This window comes from Pistacia vera, unplaced genomic scaffold, assembly GCF_008641045.1.
Source record: "Pistacia vera cultivar Batoury unplaced genomic scaffold, PisVer_v2 Contig924, whole genome shotgun sequence".
In the NCBI taxonomy this organism is placed as follows: Eukaryota; Viridiplantae; Streptophyta; class Magnoliopsida; order Sapindales; family Anacardiaceae; genus Pistacia; species Pistacia vera.
Window position 1 is genome coordinate 480293 of NW_022196806.1, and position 22568 is coordinate 502860.

At 35.6% G+C, this 22568-nt stretch overlaps 3 protein-coding genes and 1 pseudogene across 4 annotated transcripts; 2 read left to right on the forward strand and 2 right to left on the reverse strand.

The window, feature by feature from the left end:
• Positions 1–2412: 2412 nt before the first annotated feature.
• Positions 2413–7988, forward strand: LOC116120086 (MTOR-associated protein MEAK7-like). 2 transcript variants are annotated; one of them, XM_031406024.1, is made up of 8 exons: positions 2413–2669; positions 2755–2857; positions 2947–3051; positions 4334–4419; positions 4854–5092; positions 5511–5691; positions 6328–6511; positions 7426–7988. In XM_031406024.1, exons 1-8 carry the CDS (start codon positions 2617–2619, stop codon positions 7726–7728), a joined length of 1254 nt encoding a protein of 417 aa, XP_031261884.1. In that variant the 5' UTR covers positions 2413–2616; the 3' UTR covers positions 7729–7988. The 2 variants fall into 2 exon arrangements, with proteins under 2 accessions (XP_031261884.1, XP_031261883.1); XM_031406023.1 differs by having other exon boundaries at positions 2415–2669; positions 5502–5691.
• Positions 7989–8571: 583 nt separating this feature from the next.
• LOC116120116 (secoisolariciresinol dehydrogenase-like) lies at positions 8572–9645 on the forward strand. The gene is made up of 2 exons (XM_031406060.1): positions 8572–8624; positions 8718–9645. The coding sequence occupies exons 1-2, from the start codon at positions 8587–8589 to the stop codon at positions 9496–9498; spliced, it is 819 nt and encodes a 272-aa protein (XP_031261920.1). The 5' UTR covers positions 8572–8586; the 3' UTR covers positions 9499–9645.
• Positions 9646–10638: 993 nt separating this feature from the next.
• LOC116120106 (40S ribosomal protein S17-4-like) lies at positions 10639–11318 on the reverse strand. The gene has a single exon (XM_031406043.1). It carries the CDS (start codon positions 11219–11221, stop codon positions 10799–10801), a length of 423 nt encoding a protein of 140 aa, XP_031261903.1. The 5' UTR covers positions 11222–11318; the 3' UTR covers positions 10639–10798.
• Positions 11319–12228: 910 nt separating this feature from the next.
• On the reverse strand, positions 12229–22264 carry LOC116120104 (annotated as a pseudogene).
• Positions 22265–22568: the final 304 nt, after the last annotated feature.

Below are 22568 nucleotides of genomic sequence, written 5' to 3' on the forward strand. Positions count from 1 at the left end.
TATGCATGTTTCATAACCATATTATCGAACCACAATTAAAAAATTAATAAATATATTGTCACATCATTATATCATCTCTGACTTTGATACTTGACAAAATATTTATTGTCCATCATTTGAACATGTATCAATAAGATTTTATTATCAGTAAATCACATTGTTTCTATATCATAATAACTTAACATCTTGTTGAACTATTATTAATTACCTAACTAATATGTTGCACACTTAACAAAATATTTATAACGATTTTCTTTAATATTGTACAGATAATCTACTAACGTTTCGTATTACCTTATCCAAATTATTATTAACACTTTTTCGATCGACACGTTTATTTATTACCAGATGTTTGTTCATAGTCCACCTTTACGTATCTTGTACTCCTATAAATATTATTTTGATACTTGACAAAATATTTATTGTCCATCCTTTGAAAATGTATCAATAAGATTTTATTATTAGTAAATCACATTGTTTTTTTATCATAATAACTCAACATCTTGCCGAACCATTATTAACAACCTAACTAATATGATTCACACTTAACAAAATATTTATTGCGATTTTCTTTAGTATTGTACAGATAGTCTACTAACATTTCGTATTACCTTTTCCAAACAATTATTAAGCCTTTTTCGATCGACACGTTTATTTATTACCAGATATCTGTTCATATTCCACCTTTTCGTATCCTATTCTCTTATAAATATTGCTCTAACATCAATCACCCATTTAACTTTCTTAAAATACTATATACTGTAATTGTTCATTTCTTCTCCAAAACTTAATTCGAAAATGGCTGACAAAACATCACAACCAGAAGAATCTACAACGAATACCAGCAACGACCTCAACAACAATAATTCTCCACCAAGGCAACCAGAAGGTATAAACATTCCACATCTTTTGTATCCTAAATTACAAAATCGCAAACAAAACCATGATACATATTTGCAGGAATATAAAAACCACTAAATTTTTTTTTTTTTTTTTTTTTTTTTTTGATATGTCGAGAGTTCATCTGATAATTATATTTACACATTCATGTTACCATTTCCATGTATTTATAAAAATTGATTGTATATTGTTTCTGCAATTGGTTTAGACATTTTTCAAGGACTGTCGAAATTGAGGAGATTTTCAAAAAAGTTGAGAGCAATCTAGATGATCTACATACTGCAAGAGACAAATTTGCAGAAGTCATTGACCAGCTGTTACAAATCATGGAATGTACCATGGATGTTATTTATAACCTAAACAAAAGAGAGTATGCACATGCACTAGAGGAATTGAACAACTATAATAAAAATAGAAAATAAAGTCTATATTGTCGAAACCCAATTTTCAGTAGAAAAAAGCGATGTACTTATTTCTTTTATAATAAAGGTATTATTCTCTATATTCAATTTTATTTTGATTTTGGTGTTACTCATTAATTGATTGAAAATTGTTCTCCATTGTAACACGTTACTTTTGATTTAATTCTTCCATCTTCAAACATTGGATGAGTACTAACAATAATTATATAAGTACATTACATAGATATTCAAAAAATCTAACTATTTTCAAGAAAAACGTATAAGGATGAAAATTAGTCTGTTTTCAAACCTTAGCTTGGAAAAAAAACCTATACTGTGAGAAAAACAGTTAATATCAAACTTGAAAATGAATTCAATATAAATTTTAAGTTCAAATAATTGATCTTCATAATATTAATTGATGTTAATAATTATAAAAGTACAATTATTAATTTTATATTAACACAACTTTGTATATATATAAAAGTTATATTTACTCTAAAACTTGTAAATATATAGAAGTTATCTTTACAAGCTATTCCAAAAATATTATATAAACATACCCGTGTAACGCGCAACCCCATATCTAGTTTATTATTATAAAGAAGTTATAACTTATAGAGGTGTAGTTATAAAAATTACTATTTTATTTTTTATTTTGTAATTCACGTTTTAATAGTATGTATTAGAATTTTAATTCATTGTTTTTGTAGTTATTGTAGCAATTAGACAAAAAGAGAAAAAAATAATCCTGATTATGATAGTACAGAAATACAAAATGTTTCGTGCCAAAAAACTCTAAATATGCTTGAAAAGTTAGAAATATTTTAGCTTTAACTAGAAGGTGTTTATGCTAGCGAGTTATTATGTATCCGTAAGTTAAAATATGTGGTAACAACTTAAAATATAAATCATTATTTCAAAAAACTTTAGATTAAAATTTTATTTCATCTTAAACGTTTAATGTAACATAACTTTCTTAATATGGTAATTAAAAAAATTATAATTTATCATAATATGAAATTTATTTTTATTTATAATTATTATAAATCTAAAGTGATAATTAATAATTGGCTTATGATGAATTTTTGTTAGGATTACGAAAGAATGTTTAGGAGATTCTTTTGTGGGCGTTTATTGTTTTAGTAACAGAGGAATGAATATGAGCTATCTTATGGGGGATAAAGAAAAAAAGAAATGCCAAATTACCAATAAATTCCCTGTAAAACATATCTCCTAATCCTGAATAAATTGAGTAAATTAAATCCAAATTTTTGATAAAGCCAGAAGTGTAGCCGATCGAGAAGCAAATCAAATGGGGAACGCTCAATCACCTCCTGCAGATCCTCGCTTCGTTTCTGCTTCCAGGTTTTTCTCCTTCTTTAATTTCTCAGTCAGTCTTTCTTTATATATATGCATATATAAAACTTGAGCAATTTTATTTTTCTTTTAGAGCATTCACTCAAAATGAACTTGAAGAACTCAAATCATTGTTCATGTCGCTGGCTGCCCAGTCACAAAACAACGCCAAGCACATATCTTCCTCTGTTTTTCAGGTTCTTTTTCATAATCCCACTTGCCTTTTTTTTTTTGGGTGTTTTATTGTGTAAGAGTGTTGTAGTGATATTTTGGATTGAATGGCTAGGTATATTTTGGATTGAATGGTCCTCTTGGAGAAAGAATGTTCGATTTAGCTACCCAGAATCGCAAGGATCAGAAACTTTCTTTCGAAGACCTTGTAGTCGCTAAAGTAAGTATTGTTATTCAACGATAAGCGTTAGTCTTATGCATATACTTATGAATAAAAGTACTTACGTTGCATGGTAAATGTTGCTGGATTATGATCATTAGAGTAGAAAATTTTGAATTAAAATTGGATGCATACTTCTAACTTGTTGATACTTATTTTTTGCTTGTAGAGTATGTCTTTAAGCCATAAAGCAGTGGTATCTGGGGAATTTTTGTGATCTAACTTAAATGCAAGACAATAAGAGTAGTTTGGGGGGCACCACCGTGGTGCCTGGCTGAAACCCTGTGACGCTCAAGTGTTCAAGGGAATTGTATCCTTCAACACTTGAGTTAATAAAGTTAAATTGTAATGCAAGATCTAATGTCCCTTTTATTAGGGTTATGCATTGATGAGTTGTTTGTAATGTATTTTATGGACAGAAAGTCCTTAGCAGATAAGAGAATGAAACAAGTAAAAATTTGTGAGAGGTAGAATATAATAGAGTCATAGAATAGATGAGTGGTAGCGAAAAAAGGATATTAGCCGTAAGTTGGCCAACGAAACCATAATTGATAATATATGAACAAGTGGTTCATTGAGCTACTACTATTCCCATTATAAAAAGAAATTCAAAATGAGATGAGAGGGAGATATATTGATTCATTCATTTTAAATTCTATCATTTTGTGCCTCTCTCAAAATTGCTGCCTTTTTATTATAATCTACTTAGCAATTTCTGTCTGTAAAATATACGCTAAAAAATTTACAAATACATAAACACACATCAAAGTGGTATTAGCCAATTCATTTAACGGAACCCTCGCTACCTTAAGTGCTGGTTAGTTTTTGTTGGCCACTCTGTCGGACCCCCTGATTGTGTTCCAATTTATCTGGTGACATTGTTTCCCTTAATGAGCCTCAGACACCCAAGATCTTGAGAATGCTATTATGAATTGTTGAAATCACTCACAAATGTATCTGCACTTCTAGCTAATTTTCATACATTTTGCACTCTTCTTTCAGTTGGATCACAAAAAATTGTCATTATGCCACCTCTTTTCCACATAAACACACACTTTACTGTGAGAACTATAAACCAGTATCAACAAAACTGTTCTTCTACCTTAATCCATCAATTATGAATTAAGTAGGAAAACTTTACAACTCTCAAAACTGCTATATTAAGATAAATAAACGATAGCTTTTTGATCCATTTAAGTTAGCATTGGTCTCAAGTGTCTGACCCATATTTATCTCTCTCTCTCTCTTTTTGAATTGTTTTTTAACCTTTTACGTATCTCAGGCTACTTATGAGAAAGGAACAAAAGATGAAATTGAAGAGTTTCTTTATCAATTAGTGGACATCAATGATGACGGTATTTTGGGGAGGTAAAAATAAAAAAAAATACTATTTACTTTTTCTTCCTTTTCCTTGTAAAATTTTTATTTCTTCAATATGAAATTTTATATGCTTTTATTCTGATGCTACCTAGTTGATTTTTGCATTATGGTTTATTTTGTGACTACATAACGGTTGAAGGTGTAACTGGCCATTGTTTAGGGAAAATTTCCTGCATAGGATAAGACCAAAAAAAGAAAATATGAAATTAAAAAAAAAAAAAAAATCATAGCACATCAAAACTAAGAAATGAATGATGGAAAATATTTTCATGCTATCTGTTGCTGTTGCAACCAAGTTGATTGAAGAGTTTATTGATATAATCATTCTTTTCTGTTATAATAAGTAATGTGCTCATTTATCTTGATATCTATTTTTATTTTCTTTTATTTGATTGGTATGAAATTTTGGAATCTGGTGTCAGGTCAGATCTAGAATCTGTTCTAATTGCAATGCTGGACAGTATATTTTCCACGAAGATTTCTGGAACTGGTTCGAGTTCTCATCAGGACAGTGTGAATGTATTTCTTAATGCTGGAATGTATTCAAAAAATGAAGGATGTAACGAGGAAAGTATGTCTTTTGAAGATTTCAAAGCTTGGTGCACACTTATTCCATCTGCCAGGAAGTTTCTTGGAAGCTTATTGATGCACCCAGATCCAGGTCCATTGCTCTTGTTCAGTTATCTGTGCCCACTTACTGGCTGCTCTGTTACTTTATTGTTATCTATTAGTATTATTTTCAGAGATTGGATATAATGAAGTAAACTAAAAGTGTACTAATTGTGCTTTAAATTTAACATGATTAACTAAAATACATATGATCTGTATGATGTGGATTGGTGATCTTCAAACTAGTCTTTTTCCATTGGCCATGTTGTATGTGTAGTCACAGGTTTTGCATATTTCCTTTATTATGAATACCACACTTGTTTCTGAGTTAAAAAAGAGATAAATAATATGTTCTATATGTTCTTAAGTAGCCAGAAGTTGTGATATTTTTGTGTAAACCTTCATTAGAACTTTCACATGTCTGAGTCATCTAATCTCAAGTCTAAATTGTTCTTGTGTAGGAAGACCAGGATGTCAAGTTCCTCGATTGCTGCATTTAGAGAATATTGATTCTAGTATTTTATTGTTGAGGAAGGAATATGCATGGCACATTGGAGGAGCTCTTTCCCAGCAAGAACTGGAGGAATGGAAACTCTTGTATCATAGTGCTCTGAATGGCTTAAGTTTCAACACATTCTTAGGCAGCATATCGTGAGTTACTTTTTTGTTTGTGTAGTTATCTGATAGCTATGAAAATCTAATACTTCTCTAACTTGATTTTTAGCAATGTTGATGTATTATTTTGTAGTCAGCTGCAACTTATTGTCTGTTTCTGAATGTTCATCTGTGCATGTAATATTCTGAGCAAATTTAAAAAGGGACATGCTTTTGCAGTCCTAATATGCATGAATTACTGTTGGATATTTGTGCTGTTTACTGACTTATATTGAAATTTCTCTGTCAATATTAGACCGTTTAAACCCTGTTGTCATAGATTTTGTGGGATATGATATGCAATTGGTAGTAAATGTTTCACTTTGGCATTAATGGTTAGGTTCTGAGTTGACTTCTTTAGCTAGTATAATAAGAAGGCATTTGAGGAAAAATTCCTGTCGATAACGTTATCTATTCATACGTATGACTTCGGTAATTTGTATAGTACAGGTTTTCCCGTGTTGAAATAACGATAATATCCCATGCTGTCTTTATCTTTGTGTCTGAATTCTTTTCTCTTGTTCTTCTGGGAAATATAAATGTCAAATATATTCTGAATTTATTTCAGAATCTCGGTTGCTGGAACTATATTTTAAGTAGAAGTGGATGGGTAATTGTTCATTTGACCTGCAGAAATGATGAAGGACCTACTTTGTTGATTATTAAGGACAAAGAAGGATACATATATGGAGGTTATGCTTCTCAGCCTTGGGAGAAGCATGGTGATTTCTATGGAGATATGAAATCTTTTCTTTTTCAGCTCTACCCAAAGGCAGCTATATTCAGGCCTACTGGAGCAAACAATAATCTACAATGGGTACATCTACCTCTTTTTCATATTTTTTGGGAAAAAAAAAAAAAAAAACAACTTTAAATTTGTGATTTCAAGGATTGCCAGATTATATTCATTGTATTTCTTATTTTTTCGATAAGGAACAAGGGAATTGTATTTTGCATGTTTCCATCCAGTAAGTAAATAAACCCTTACAAGAACCTATTTGAATCCTAATACATTTACAATCTTATCATTTCAATATGGTGTTTTAATAGAGTAAGACATTTGGACAACATAGAGCCTTCCATTTCCCGGAAAGAAAATTTTGCTTTTAGCAAAAAGTATCCTGCCACTTTACATTGCCTTTGAGACATTGATCTCATTTGTTGACTGGCACAAAACTTGCTGCATCCATCTTTTGTTTTGTAGGATTTAAATGCATATACTAGCCAAACAAAAAAGATAAGACAATTTTGGTAAAAAAAGAAATTTAGTTGGCTTGCAAACTGACTTAATCTTTGTTGGCAAAAACTGGGGATTCATTTAATGAAACAAAAAACTTAGCACTAAAAAACTTGTGACTGAATGATTATTGTAATTCCAAAAAAAGTTTATGGACCCTCTTGTGCACCGGTTTTGGCTTTCAGGACTTCCCACGTGAAGCACTTAGCAAATTTTAGGTAAATTTGATTTCAACAGGTGAATTAGTTCCATTACTAAAGCCACCTTACAGTGAATAAGTGATGAAACTTTTCATTTTCAAACCTTAAAATGGTTATCAAACATGCAGTCTTGGTCCTGTGTTGTTCATCTGACATTACTATGTGGGAAGTTACTCATTTAACATTTCTCCTTGTGGATGAAGAAGGGAGAATTTCTTAATCAGCTTTATACATATGAATCTGGTGGTGGTTATTTGTGTGCAAATAATTTATGTTGCTACCTTGTATGGGCAGTGTGCAGTGAATTTCAGTTCAGAGAGCATCCCTAATGGAATTGGTTTTGGAGGACGTGTTAATCACTTTGGTCTTTTCCTCTCGGCGGGCTTTGACCAAGGGCATACCTTCACTTGCACCACATTTGGCAGCCCTTCTCTTTCCAAAACTGGTCGAATATATCCAGAAGTGATAGAATGCTGGGGAGTTATTAAAGGATCACAGAAAGAGAATCAGGATGCTGTCAAAGGTACCGTATTAGATAGATTTAAGGAGGACCGCCATATGCTTAACATGGTTGGGCTTGCAAATTCGAGTGAGTAATGTATGAAATTTCCGGCACTGTATCATTATAGTTTGTAACTTTTAACGGTCTGTCAACAGTCCGAACAATCATCTTGTATATAGACGCCATCAGGCTGTGTGTCAAATATCTGAACATCATTGTTACTTAGATATGTTTGTATATGGTGCTCTATATACAGTGGATTTTTGGTGTCAAAGTTTTTCCTTGATACACAAACTTGTATTAATGCTTTATTTGTGGATTCTCGCTATGAACTATTGCTAGTTTCTGTTTTCTTCTGGGGTCCATAGTTTTGCATTTTGCATAAAAAAAGTGCTTTTCTTCTAAATTTGATTGTTGACTGGTTTCACAACAGTTGAATAAAGCTGAAGTTACCAGTTGCGTTCAATTTTCACAAACTTTGCATAGGGTAGAAAAATTAAAAAGTCCCTAACAACACAATTTTAACTTGCCCATCAAATCATATGCTAATAAGCAGAACCTAGAAAGAGCATCCGAATGTTTTAAATTTGTTATGATTCCTAAGTTTTTTTAACTTCGTGCAACAAAAAACTCTTGAAGGAATCGCTATTTTGTGCTAACATTGTCCAAAAATACGTACAATTTCACCTACTTTCATTTCTGACCCATTTTACCTTCTGTCTCTTAGTGATCATGATGAGTAAAATATTCATACAGTTAAGTACCCAAATTTGGACGCACTAGTTTACTTCTAGTCAAACTTCCAAATTATTCCGGCAAAAATGCCAGTAATGTTCTAGTTTCTTCCTTCATTAGAAATTGTTTTTGTTAGTTCTGACCAAATCGGATGTGTATATATACATATACAAAGAAATGCATCACCAAAACTTCAACGCACACTCTGCCTTAATAGGATGAAAGGCTCTAGTTTGTTAGGTTCTATTGCCAAGAGGTAACTTGACAATATTTGTCTTTAGTAGTCCTAGTTCTGTCATTCCATTGTGTTGATGATGAATCAACTATCTAATCATTTAATTATATGCAGGCTAGAAGGAAAAGTCGCGCTGATTACTGGCGGTGCCACTGGCATTGGTGAGAGCAGCGTGAAGGTATTCGTCCAAAATGGTGCCAAGGTTGTTATCGCAGATATCCGAGATGATCTGGGTCAAACTGTCTGCGATGACATTGGCTGCAAAAATTCCATTTCTTATGTCCATTGTGATGTTTCCAGTGAATCTGATGTGCAGAATGCAGTTGATACTGCCCTCTCAAAGTATGGTAAGCTTGACATAGTGTTCAGCAACGCAGGAATTATAGGGAACCGAGATCCGAAAATTTTAGGTGTTGATTATGAAAACTTCAAGCGGGTTTTCAGTGTAAATGTTTATGGTGCGCTCTTGATGGGAAAACATGCTTCAAGAGTAATGATTCCACAGAAGAAAGGCAGCATTATATACACAGCAAGTGTTTCTTCAGTGATAGCTGGTGATGTTCCACATGCATACATAGCATCAAAGCATGCTGTTGTGGGATTAACCAAGAACTTGTGTGCTGAATTAGGGCAGTATGGGATTAGAGTAAACTGCATTTCCCCATCTGGAGTGCCGACGCCAACACTGAGGAATGCAATGGGTGGAATCGACAAGAAGACAGCACAGGAGTTAGTTTCTGCCAAGGCGAACTTGAGAGGGGTGGCGTTAGAGGAGGAAGATATAGCTGAGGCAGCGTTGTTCTTGGGAAGTGATGAGTCCAAGTATGTGAGTGGGCTGAACCTTGTTGTAGATGGAGGTTTCAGCACCACCAATCGTGCATCAGGAAAAACTTGAAAAAACTGGTTTCTTAAGTTTCTTTTCTTAAGTATTCGTTTGTTGTTGATTACCCTCATTTAATTTTGCTTGTTTTTATTGAAACAAATGCAGATTAGAAGTGTCTTTTAATAAAATTGAACAGCATTTATTCCTATTCAGAGACTACAGGACAATGGGAATAAATGAAGCTCGTATTCTCTAAAAAATTGTATTTCTGGACAAAATATTGTCCTTGATGTTCACTTGCTCAAACTGAAAAATGGTTGAAGACCATACATAGAGTTTACAAGACTAATCAATTTAACTTTAACATACACATCTCGATATAAAAAAGGTCCACCTGCTTGCTGAAAAGTATTAGCATAATTCATCTTAGTTAACTCGAAAACTTAAGCTCAAATTAATGAAATTTTGCTCTAATGTGTAAATTTTAACTGGTAAGAGGGATTCAAAGCAAAAGAAAGATGAGGTGCTGATAGGCAGAAAGAGAGTGGTAATGAACCATTGAAACTTCAGGCAGGTTTGATGCAAGCAAACTATCGTGCAAACTTTTTTTTTGGATAAGGTAAGTATGTATAAAAGACCAAAAACTATCATGCAAACTGCATACATGCAGTGCTCAAGTAATGGTTCCAAAGAACAAAGCAGAGGATAGTAAATATTTCAATCATTACTTCAATCTCTTATGCTTAATGCCATCACATTGTCCTGTAACAGTATCAAAGAATACCACACTAGGCTAACCAAAACTTCAGTGCAGAGATGGAATAGTATTTAAGGTTAGATTGCAGGTCCCGGTTGCTACTTCCTACAACATAGTTTTGAATATTATACTTCATAAAATTCTGAGATTCAACATAATTTTAAGCAAAACTCAATTCAATAAATAGTAAAATACCCAAAAGTTTTACTAACAAAAGTTTCAAATAAATTCTATGAACATTAGCAAATTTTAGAAAGGATTTAACAACTTCACAGACGTTAGTGGGATTCCCACCTATTCTTTGTAGAAAAGAAAGTTCAACTAGAATAAATCAAACCTCAAACAAGGCCAATGGCATTTTTCTTTCGAAACTTTATCTTCTGCAAAAATTAAACTATAAACCTAATAAAGTTTGTAACATCAATCAAGTTTATAACTAATAATATCGCATAAAATAAACAAAAATGAAACTATTCGATTAGCATAACACCAAATTTTTCCAAAAAAGCAAAACTAAAATCTTCAATCTGAATCAAAATTTTACCAAAAAATTCGATAAAAACAAAAACATTAAAAAATAATATAAAAAAAGACACCCACTAAATTCCACACTCTTTAATACCTCCTCCTAGCTTCACCAGCACGTCCAAACTCGAGTGCCGGTGTTGAAACCGGGTCGACCCGGCTAAGACCAGGAATCTCATTCATTCCAAGAGCTTCAAGCATGTCAAGGGTCTCCTTATCGACCTCAATATGATCAGTTTTGATGGCGCTCTCATCTGGGACGAAGTCCATGTGCCGTTCACGCTCCTCCTCTTGAAGCTTCAAGGAGATGCCCCGAACCGGACCCTTCTGGATCCGTTTCATCAAGTGGGTAGAGAACCCGGCGATCTTGTTACGCAGTCGTTTCGAGGGGATGATGGCGACCTCTTCCAGGATCTTCTTGTTGGTGTGGAAGTCGAGGGTCATGCGAGAGTAGTAACGTTCGATCACTTGGCGTGAAGATTTCTTCACTGTTTTTGTACGGACGCGGCCCATTTTGGCGTTGAATCAGAGGGAGAGGCTTTGCCGGGACTGAAACGAGGGTTTTGGAGGAGGCGGGAGAATTTAGGGTTAGGGTTTGGGTTAGGGTTTTGTTGGGTGTATATATGCGGTTTCTGTTTGAAATGGATTTTGCGCAATGTGATCTAAATGGGCCAATGGCCCTAAAAATCTGAAGTCCATGTATAAATCTAAATATTTTTATTTTTTTGTTATATTTAAATTTAAGGACAAGATCTGTGTCCAGGAAATAATAATTAATAATTTCAGACCTCAATTTGTATAATCATTGTGCTAATAAACACCAAAAATGTTATATCCATCGAAAAATTGCATCGAAACAGATGGAGGCAACCACATTGAATGATTGAATACTGACATAAATGAACGGCCGTCCAACGTTTTTGGACGGTCATCCATGCATCCCAGACGGTCGTTTATAATATTATGGACGACTGTCTAAAGTTGTGTTGTTTAAAAGAAAAAAACAATGGACGCCCGTCCAAATTTGTTGGACGAGCGTCCATCAATATGGATGCCCGTCCAAAAGATTTATGCATACCCATCACGTTTCTTTATGTCATCTTTGTCTTTGTTTGGATGGGTGTCTATAAACTGGCTTGAATACCCCGATTATAAAAAAAAATAAGTGTCGAACTAGGGCAATATTTGATTTTTTTTTTTTTTTTGGATAAACCAGTAATTACCTATCCCTTACTCAAATACAAGATCTTTGAGTATAACTAACCCACGGATTTGCCATGCAGGCAGGGCACAAGGGAGAAGAACATCTACTTATTTTCTTTCCAGCTAAATTCAATATGACATAACCCAGCTCAATGCAATTTAGGCTGCCCAATTGAAGTTTTGATCTGTCATCGTTCCAAATATTCTGTATCAGCAACTAACGGACGAGAACATTTAAATCAACAAGTCCTCGCGTGATTCGCCTTTAATTTGAATTCAAATACAACATATCATTATTATTAAATTCCAGCCTTCTTCATTCACAAGCCCACGGTGAAACAAAAAAGCCCGTTTCACCTTCATCTTTAAAATAAAACAATAATATTATCATGGAAAAAAATAAGTAGTGCATGATACGCCAATTATTTAATATTATTACATCAATTTGTATACGTAGCATTACTCTAAAAATTGAATGAGATCTCAACTGTTTTACATTCTATCCTCTTTTGCCACAAAGAAAAGCTTTTCACCTTACAAAATAAAGAAAACGAGGGAAATGGTAATATTCTTCTCAAGGTTTTAATTTATGTTGTGGCTGCTTTTAGCAGATCTTCCCATGATGTTAATTTCTCCCGTGGTTTGTTCCTCAAACTCCCAAGCCTCCTCTCCACGGAATTAATCTTTTCCCAACTGCTGTATGGTATAGGTATAACATCTCTACGATCCAGTAACTGCAGGAGTCCCTCTCTTCCAGGTTTCGGCAAACTGGATATGGATGATAACATTCCTTTTTCAAGATCTTCTGATATGCTAGCTACCTATCATTTCAGTAATTCAATCATAAAACTGGTCAACACTACATGTAAACTAACACAAAAGTTAACTCCAGCATAGATTGCTTGCAGTGAGATATTCAAACATAACTACTAATGAAGGTATTCTTCTCTTAAAGCACACAACTTTTTGTCAAGGAGATGCGAGACTTACAGTTTCCTCGGCACAGTAGAGGTTTGTAGCAATAATCCCAGTTGGTCCTCTCTTCAACCACCCACAAACATACAAGCCATTTTCAATCAGCGTAGGATCTCCTGAATTATCACTTAAAACTCGACCTCTGACATTTGGAACCACACCTGAAAAATATGCCATGAAAATTGAGATGGGTTACATAAAAAGTATGCACCACAGACCTTCAGAAAAACTCTTGACGATGTTTTCTTTGCAGATGGCTTTGAAGAGTACTTGTAATTCAATGGTGCAATGCAATAAAAAAAAATGTACTTTAAAAACTCAAAAATTCTAGAAACTCCGGAGACACAACAATGCAGCCAAGGCTTCCAACCTGAAAAATCCCAATCATGATTTCCCTCACTGATTCAACTCACAAAACTTTTAGAAAGGATATTACTTAAAGAGTTGAGCAAAAATTAGTTATACATCACAATGTCATTAAGTTTTTTAATCTTTTTTTTTTTTTTTTTTTTTTTTAAATATATCTTGAAATTTAAAATAAATAAGTGATTTTGGATTGAAACTTTGAACTGGTTGGAAGAACTCAATGTATTATAGTTTCTCCAGACGTGAAATGATTTACATGCAATAAGCAGGAAATGATATTAAATTAAAAATACAACAAACCTTTTTTGCTTTTTACCTTTACGATGATCAAAGGGTAGACCATTTACTGGTACTGATTTGTAACCAATGCTCTTTAGCACCATCCTGCCAACAGGAAGGACAATTGCCATCAATACTAAATCACAGTCACTTGAATTCAAGATAGCAAACCGAACAAAACATCTGAAGGAGCCCTTTAGTTCCCCTTCCTCATTAATCATTCAGTTCCTCACTGATGCAGAGACAAGGATCATGGCATCAACAGGGAAACTTTTTACTTCCAAAATTCAAAAGAATTTGCCTCCCAGGTCAAGATATAGGGCATAGTCCCAACACATTCGAGGAGGTAGATAAATAAAATAAAACAAAATTCACGAATCGTAGCATGAAGGCTCCTATAAAGAGTCAGCTAAAAAACCAAAAACTTGATAGTTGAAATATATACGAATTTTTAAAACTTGCTATCCAGAAAATATTACCTGCAGTCAATATCTTCAAATTCTCCAGTACCCACTGCAACCTGTTTTCCAGGGCCAACACCTACAAATTGATGCTAAATAAGGCAAAGTAATTCCTGTATTTATATATCAAATCAGAAGTCGAATCATTGCATTTTTATTTTTTTATACCTTTTAATAAATGTGAAAATCAGAAGAATTTTCTTCTTATTGATTGTGAACAAAATACAACAATATATACACATTCAACAGTCCATATAAGGAAATGAAATAATCTAAACTAGGAAATGGTTGATCTAATTTCCTATTCTAAAAATCCTATTCCTAAAACATATGATCCTATTCATAAAACATTTGATTTGTACAACTCAATAAATTTGTACAACTCAATAAATTTGTATAACTCAACACTCCCCCTCAAGCTGGGGCATATAAATTATATACACCAAGCTTATTACAAATAAAGTCAATACGAGGACCTAAGTGATTTAGTGAGAATATCTGCTAGTTGATCATTTGAGCCGACATGACTAGTGCTGATACAACTAGATAAGATTTTCTTTCTGATAAAATGACAGTCAATATCTATATGTTTAGTCCTCTCGTGAAACACCAGGTTGGAGGCAATATGGAGATTAGCTTGATTATCACAAAATAACTTCATCTTTACTACGTTTGTAAACTTCAATTCTTGGATTAGTTGCTTCAACCAAATGAGCTCAGAAGTTGTTAAAGCCATTGCACGGTATTCTGCTTCTGCACTCGATCTGGCAACGACATCTTGCTTCTTACTTTTCCAAGATATAAGGTTTCCTCCTACAAGAATACAAAAACCTAAAGTGGAACGTCTATTAGATGGAGAACCTACCCAGTCAGTATCAGAATATCCGACAATTTGTGTATGACCCCTGTTTTCATATAATAGTCCTTTGACTAGTGTGCCCTTGATATATCTTAAAATCCGAATAACTGCATCCCAATGACTATCACAAGGAGACTGTAGAAACTGACTAACAACACTGAGAGAGAAGGAAATATCAGGTCGTGTAATGGTGAGATAGTTAAGTTTACCAACCAGTCTTCGGTATTTCCCAGCATCTGCAAGAGGCTCCCCCTGTCTAGGTGAGAGCTTTGAATTAGGATCCATACGAGAGTCTATCGGTCTACAGTCTGACATCCCTGCTTCTTCCAAAATATCCAGTGCATATTTCCTTTGAGAAATAACAATACCTGAGCTAGATTGAGCAACTTCGATACCAAGGAAGTATCTAAGTAATCCCAAATCTTTGGTCTGAAATTGGTGGAACAAGTGTGTCTTCAACTGTTTAATGTCATCCTGATCACTTCCCGAAATAACAATATCATTGAAATAGATAACCAGATATATGCATTGCCCTGATGAGTTATGTTTATAGAAAACAGAGTGATCAGACTCACACTGAATCATCCCAAACTCTTGAATGACATTATTGAATCGTCCAAACCAGGCACGAGAGGACTGTTTTAAGCCATACAGAGAGCGACGAAGTTTACATACCAAGGCAGACTCCCCCTGAGCAACAAAGCTAGACGGTTGCTCCATATAGATTTCTTCCTGAAGCTAGACGGTTGCTCCATATAGATTTCTTCCTGAAGCTCACCATGAAGAAAGGCATTCTTAATGTCTAATTGGTACAGGGGCCAGTGGCAGAAAGCAGTCATTGATAAAAACAAGCGGACAAAAGACATCTTAGACACAGGAGAAAAGGTCTCATAATAATCCAACCCATAAGTCTGAGTATACCCTTTTGCAACCAACCGTGCCTTCAGTCGATCAACCTGTCCATCTGGGCCAACCTTGAAAACATAAATCCAACGACAACCAACAGGCGATTGGCCAGGAGGCAAAGGAACTAATTATCAAGTATTATTATGATGTAAAGCCGTCATCTCTTCAACCATAGCTTGACGCCAGCCGGGATCAGTCAGTGCCTCACAAACATTAGAAGGAACAGAAACAGAAGAAATGGTTGACACAAAAACATAATATGATGGAGATAAACGGTGATAACTAAGAAAATTATAGATTGGATGAGGGTTGCAAATGGACCACATACTTTTACGAATTGCAATGGGAAATTGGTCTTCAGGAGGTAGGGTCACAACAAGACAGGAATCTGATGCAGGAGGATCAGGAACAGGAGCCTCAGGAACATCATCAAGAACAGTGTCAGTAGTCATACTTGGAACAATAGCATCACCTAGAGGAGGAGACTCGCCCATAGCGGTAGGACTTGGAGGAATAGTAACAGACTCTGCAAGATGATCATAAGTAGACTCAATGTAAGGTATAGGAAGGACTGTGGTGATAGAATCACTGGCCAATGTAGGAAAGAAAGGAGAAGACTAAAAAAAGGTGACATCAGCAGATAGAAAATATTGACGAGTGGATGGAGAATAACACTTATAACCCTTTTGAAGTCTTGAATATCCTAGGAAAATACATTTGGTAGATTAGGCAGACAATTTGTTGGTACATGGGGAAAGGATATGGACAAAACATGTGCAACCAAAGATACGTGGAGGAAGAGAGTGTAACGGTTGATTAGGGAACAAAGCAGAATAAGAGACCTGGTTTTGTAGGATAGAAGAATACATCCTATTAATCAAGAAACAGGCAGTTAACACAACGTCTGCCTAGAACCGAAAAGGAACCTAATTGTGTAAAAGCAGGGTTCAGGCAGTTTCAATCAAATGTCTATTCTTACGCTCAGCAACTCCATTTTGCTGTGGAGTATAAACACAAAATGATTGATGGAGAATTCCCTGAGATGACATGAATTTGGTAAAAGGAGCAGAAAAATATTCACGAGCATTATCACTCTGAAACACACAAATAACAATATTAAATTGTGTTTTAATTTCAGCACAAAAGGATTCAAAGATAGAAAATAATTCGGAACGACTTTTCATTAAAAATAACCAAGTGCAACGAGAATAATCGTCAATAAACGTAACAAAATACTGAAACCCTAAAATGGATGAGACTTGACAAGGACCTCGGACATCGGAATGAACTAACTCAAAAGGGGACGTAGCCCGTTTATTGATACGCTTTGGAAACGTACTACAAGTATGTTTTCCAAGCTGACAGGACTCACAATTTAAAGACGATAAAGTAGATGGACCTGGAACCATCTTCTAAAGCTTTGCTAAACTAGGATGACCCAAACGATTATGAAGGAGAAGAGGAGACAGTGCAGGCAATGAGGGCAGAAGGTAACTTGAGATGATAGAGGCCCTATGACTCATGTCCTGTGCCAATCATTCGTCCAGTGTTGCGGTCATGTATAACAACAGAGTCATTAGTAAAATTGATAGAACAATTTAAAGAGCAGGTGAGTTTACTGACAGATAGAAGGTTAAAAGGGCAATGGGGAATATACAAGACAGAATCTAAAGGCACGGAGGAGAGCGGTTGTGCACGACCTACTGCTTTAACAACTACTTTGGTCCCATTAGCTAAGGTAACATGAGACAAAGAGGTAGTATTAATAAGATGAGAAAGCAAACGGGGGTCACCAGAGATATGATCAAATGCACCAGAATCAAGAACCCAATACCCTGGAGGAGACAACTGAGTAAGGCAGGCAACTGATTTACCCGACTGAGCGAGGGAAGCAACAGGTGAAGAAGACTGTTTATTTGCCTGGAACTTGAGATATTCGTCATAATCAGCACCTATAAGTGTCAAGGATGGCCGACTTGGTTCTTCAGAAGATTCAGAATGATGATCAGGATAAGCAACATTGGCAACTCGAGGAAGGCGCCCATGTAATTTGTAGCATTTCTCCCGTTTATGCCCCCACCTATGACAATAACTACACTTGGGTCGTCCTCCCCTGCCACTACGATCCCCCTTTTCTCCTTTAACAAAAGTTTGAGACTGAGAGGCCATGACAGAAGAATCAACTGGGGAAGATCCAACCACAACACCAAGGGAGGAGACTCGAAGTAATCGAGCAAAAACGTCATCAAAAGAAGGCACAATAGCACTTGCCAGAATCTAATCTCGTATAGGAGTGAGAGCGGGACTGATAGCGGCAAGAGTAAGAACCATAAAGAATTTGTCTCGTTGTGCCAGACCTACTGCTTCAGACTTGCCAGCGGGTAATAACAAATTAAATTCTGCCTTGAGAGAGGCCATCCTGCCAAGAAAGTCAAACATGCCCATATCTTGCTGTTTGAGATTAACCAAATTGGACACAACAGAATAGTCTCTGGATATCATTAGTATAAAGCAATTTGGCTTGTTGCCATACATCAAAACAGGTTCGATATATTTTATAAGTAGAATGAAGCTGAGGGTCAATAGACTGCCATAATAAACCACATACCAAAGAATCTATCTTCACCCAGGTAGTTTTATCATCCGTGACATCTTCAGCTTTAGTGGTCAAGTGATCCTCTAGACCATGTCCCATGTACCACAGTTCAATAGAGGCAGCCCATGAGGAATAATTGGAGCTGCCTATTAATTTTTCAGTCGTGATCGGAGGAAAAGACAAAAAAGAAACAGAACCTGATTTGATGTTGGATCCTACAGGGAGCATGATTGTTTTGTGGGAGAGACAAAAAAAAAACTGAACTGATTCTGGGCAGAAAAAAAGCGAATATTCCGGCGGTAGTGGGCTATTTCCGGCAACGGTGATGACTAGACCTGGCAAAACGGGTGGGTGGGCCGGGTACGGTCCGGGTTATACGGGTACGGGTCATACGGGTGCGGGTCCTTATACGGGTCGATATATACGGGTCCAATATTTTGGACCCGTGCCCTACCCTATATGGGTACGGGTGGACCCGTTTTTTCTCACTCCAGATTTTAGTTTATTTTCACCCCTAACAGTTTTCAATTATGACAATTACACCCCCAAAATTCCTACAATTTTAATTTTTGACATTTACACCCCCTAAATCAACTACTCTAAATTCAATTCAATTAAGAATATAAATAAATATGAACCAAAATAAATAAATAACACATAAACAAACAATAACATATAATACAAAACTACAAATACCAACCAAAATAAACAAATACAAAATCACTAATACACAATTACACATAAACAAACAAAATAAGTCAATAAACTATAAATACGAATTAAAATAAACAAATACACGAATAGAATTGAATTGTTTTATTTCTAAAAATATATTTCTAAATTAGTCTAAACCAAATAAAATCAAACATAACTTGTAAATAAAAAAAAAAAACTCTGTGATATAATGAAATGCACAATTATATCCAGCCCTTCTCACTGGCTGGCTCTGTAGCCTTGTTTCGGTCTATTCTCTTTCCAAATCATTCCCAAAGTGGAGCCTTCTCGTCGTTGATATCGGAAGTTGAGCGTAGCCCAGTTGAGAATATGAAGGGCTGGTTCTGGGTGTTTTTTGGTTGGAAGACTGGTGGCCACTTACTGGAACAAGCGGTTTGTTGGGAGGGGGCTTTGAGTGGGGTTCCATGATTGAGGGTATGTTTTTGAAAAGGTTTTGCAGAGAGGCTTGGCGTTTTTGAAGGTGGGTCCGTAATTCGAGTAACTAAATGCCCCTTGGTTTGCAGAGTCATGTAGATGTCTCTGTAAACCAATCTACTGTTGAATTTTCTGTGTCTTGCAGACTTGCAGATTCTCATCGTTCCTCTCATGGTTGAGTGAGTGAAAAACTCCTGGCTGTTGTTGGAGGTTTTCTCAACGGGTTTGTTTGCTTTTGGATGTTTCTGGTAAAGGTCGGTAGCTTTTATTTAGTTGTGTGTGGGTTTTTAATTGCTATTTAGGCCCGACACCCAGGAATGGAGATTATGACTGACGATTGACGAAGCAACGAGTGACGAAGTGACGAATCGAAGCTGGTTCCCACTGAAGATGAGATGCGGCCGCGATCTGAGACTGAGAGATCAGATGATGAGATGTTGAGATGAGAGGGACTCTGCGAGAGGGAGGCTGGTGAGTGGAACTGTGATCCTGCGTGAAAAAATAAGACTGTAAGGGATCAGAATTCAGTGAATAGTAGTAGCCTGGCAAATTACAGGTGCCCGGGGTGCCCACGGTTCACCCGTATGACCCGTGATTTATTGGACCGGTACGGGTACGGGTCACAAAAAAGGTGTTTAATTTATGGGACCCGTATCCTATATTTTTTACGGGTACGGACCGACAGCGGGTTCAAACCCATTTTGCCAGGTCTAGTGATGACAATGCAGGTCGGATGGTGGTGGGATGTTGCTCGCCGGCGGGTGTTCTGAGTGCACAAGTGCTAGACAGTGAGACCTCAAGCTTGCCGGAGAAAGAGATCAAAGAAGAAGCTACCAGAAAGAAGACAGCGCATGCGGCGGTGACCGCGATGAAAATTTCAGGTTTTGCTGGCAGGAGAAGACGACAGGCTGATGTGGTTAGAAGAGTGAATTCCACACCAAAAGGAGATAGATGAACTTCGCCAGAAAAAAAAATTTTAGGATTTCTGATTTCTTGGCTCTGAGTACCATGTGAAAAATAAGAGAATTTTCTTCTTATTGATTGTGAACAAAATACAAACAATATATACACAGTCAACAGTCCATAAAGGCAATGAAATAATCTAAATAGGAAAGGGTGATTTAATTTCCTATTCATTAAGATGTGACTATTCTAAAGCATATGATCCTATCCTAAAACATTTGATTTGTACAACTCAACAATAAAACAATGCAATTTTTCATGACAATTGACTAAGCCTGTTCATTACCCATAGCACTTCAAGAAATAGATGCTTCAAGAATTTAAAAGTATGGTCCATGGTGACGACTAATCAAAATTGTTTTGACAATTTTCAAGTTCATAACACCAGTAACAAATCACGAGCGTGAGGGAAACCACAAAAGTACATGAACAATAGAAAACATGTACAAAAAAGAATACCTTTTAAAGACCGAGTTCTCACAATGCAATTTTTATAACACTTGACTACAGCTCCCTCATTACTCAAACACTAAAAATTAAAGAAATCACACTTATTTCTTGGATTTAGCAACGCGTGGTCATGTGATGATTAATTTACTTTGGTTTGCAACTTGCAATTCATTAGCATCCAACAATCCAAGACATGAGAAAACCAACAAAAGCTACATGAAGACAAAGACAAACATGTTATATGTAAGAAATACCTTTTAGAACTGTCTTCTCAAAGTGCACACCCGAAAACATGGTCACTTCTTTTCTGATCAAGAAAACATCAGTTTGCGGAGAAAGAAACAAAGTGAAGTTCACGTTGAACTGAACTGGATGGCAAGAAGCTGAAGCAGCGGCTTTGTTAGAGAGCATTATAAACTCTCCTAATACTATTTTACATCTCCTTTGCGGAAAATTAATATCAGACTACAAAAAATCAAAGAGAGCGAAAATGTGGCAAACCCCAAACATGTATCATTGTTTCTCCTTCAAGAAAGCAATATTTGATGTTCCATGTAAGAAGGTTCACAGAAAATATTAAGAGTTAAATACCTCATCTGCTGGGGTTTGACCAAAATCAGCTTCCTTTATGTTAACAAACAAATTTTTAATACCTGCAAGAAGATTGTAATACTTCTCTAAGTCCATAATTATAACAGGGATTTCATAAACACGAGCCACAATATCTGAATGGCAAATATACAAATAAAAAACTAATCGAGTAACAGAAATAGTCAGGATGTAAATAAATAGATTAATATTAGTGCAAAAGACTGGATGTAAATTACAAGTACTTCACGGAGCTCTTTAGTGGTACAAGCCGCTTGTGACTGGTCCACGTCTGCCAACCAGATAGACTTTCCTGTAATTACACTTATATCAGTTAAGACAGAAGAGAGAGAGAGGAGAGAGAACTGACAGATTGATCTGCTAGCTTTGAAAATCATGGACAAGAAACCTGATAGAGCTCTCTCCAGAGCATTCAAAGCTAGGCTGGCATATCAGTCGTTGCCAGTTCTGCAGTTGGTCGTAGGAGGATACGAGCAAAGATCAAGAGCTACATTTCCCTGAAAAATAAGTGTCAAGTCATTCTTACAGGACATATCATAAGTTGCAGTTTCAAATAAAGTTGTAGGGCAAATAGAGTGTATCTATGGGTGCATTACGGTGTCATTTGGTGTTATTACTATATAAGACAATAATTGCCAATTAATCTACTAGGTCTCTATCCCCAATGGAATAGCTTAATTATTCAGTTTTCTTGCCTTGGAAGCAAGAGGTCTAAGGATCAAACACTCATAAGGATCCATTAAATTAATTTTGTACATGGGGAAGGGTTGGCTGGGGTTGAAATGAAAAAGTCTATTAGGTCCCCAATATCATAAAACTAAAAACGCTTACAATGGACAACTAAAAGCAAGGTCTGGAAAAGCAGTACATTTAATGTCCTAAGTTACTAGAATGCTGAATCTGTTGGTAAAATTTGAACCTAAGACCTCGCCAACCACACTCCAGCTGAGATCAATCTAAGGTGTCACACTGTCCTTCCTTTTTCAGTAAAATTTGACACCCGTACTGAGTCCCATCCACCCCTATACCAGTTGACTAAAGTTC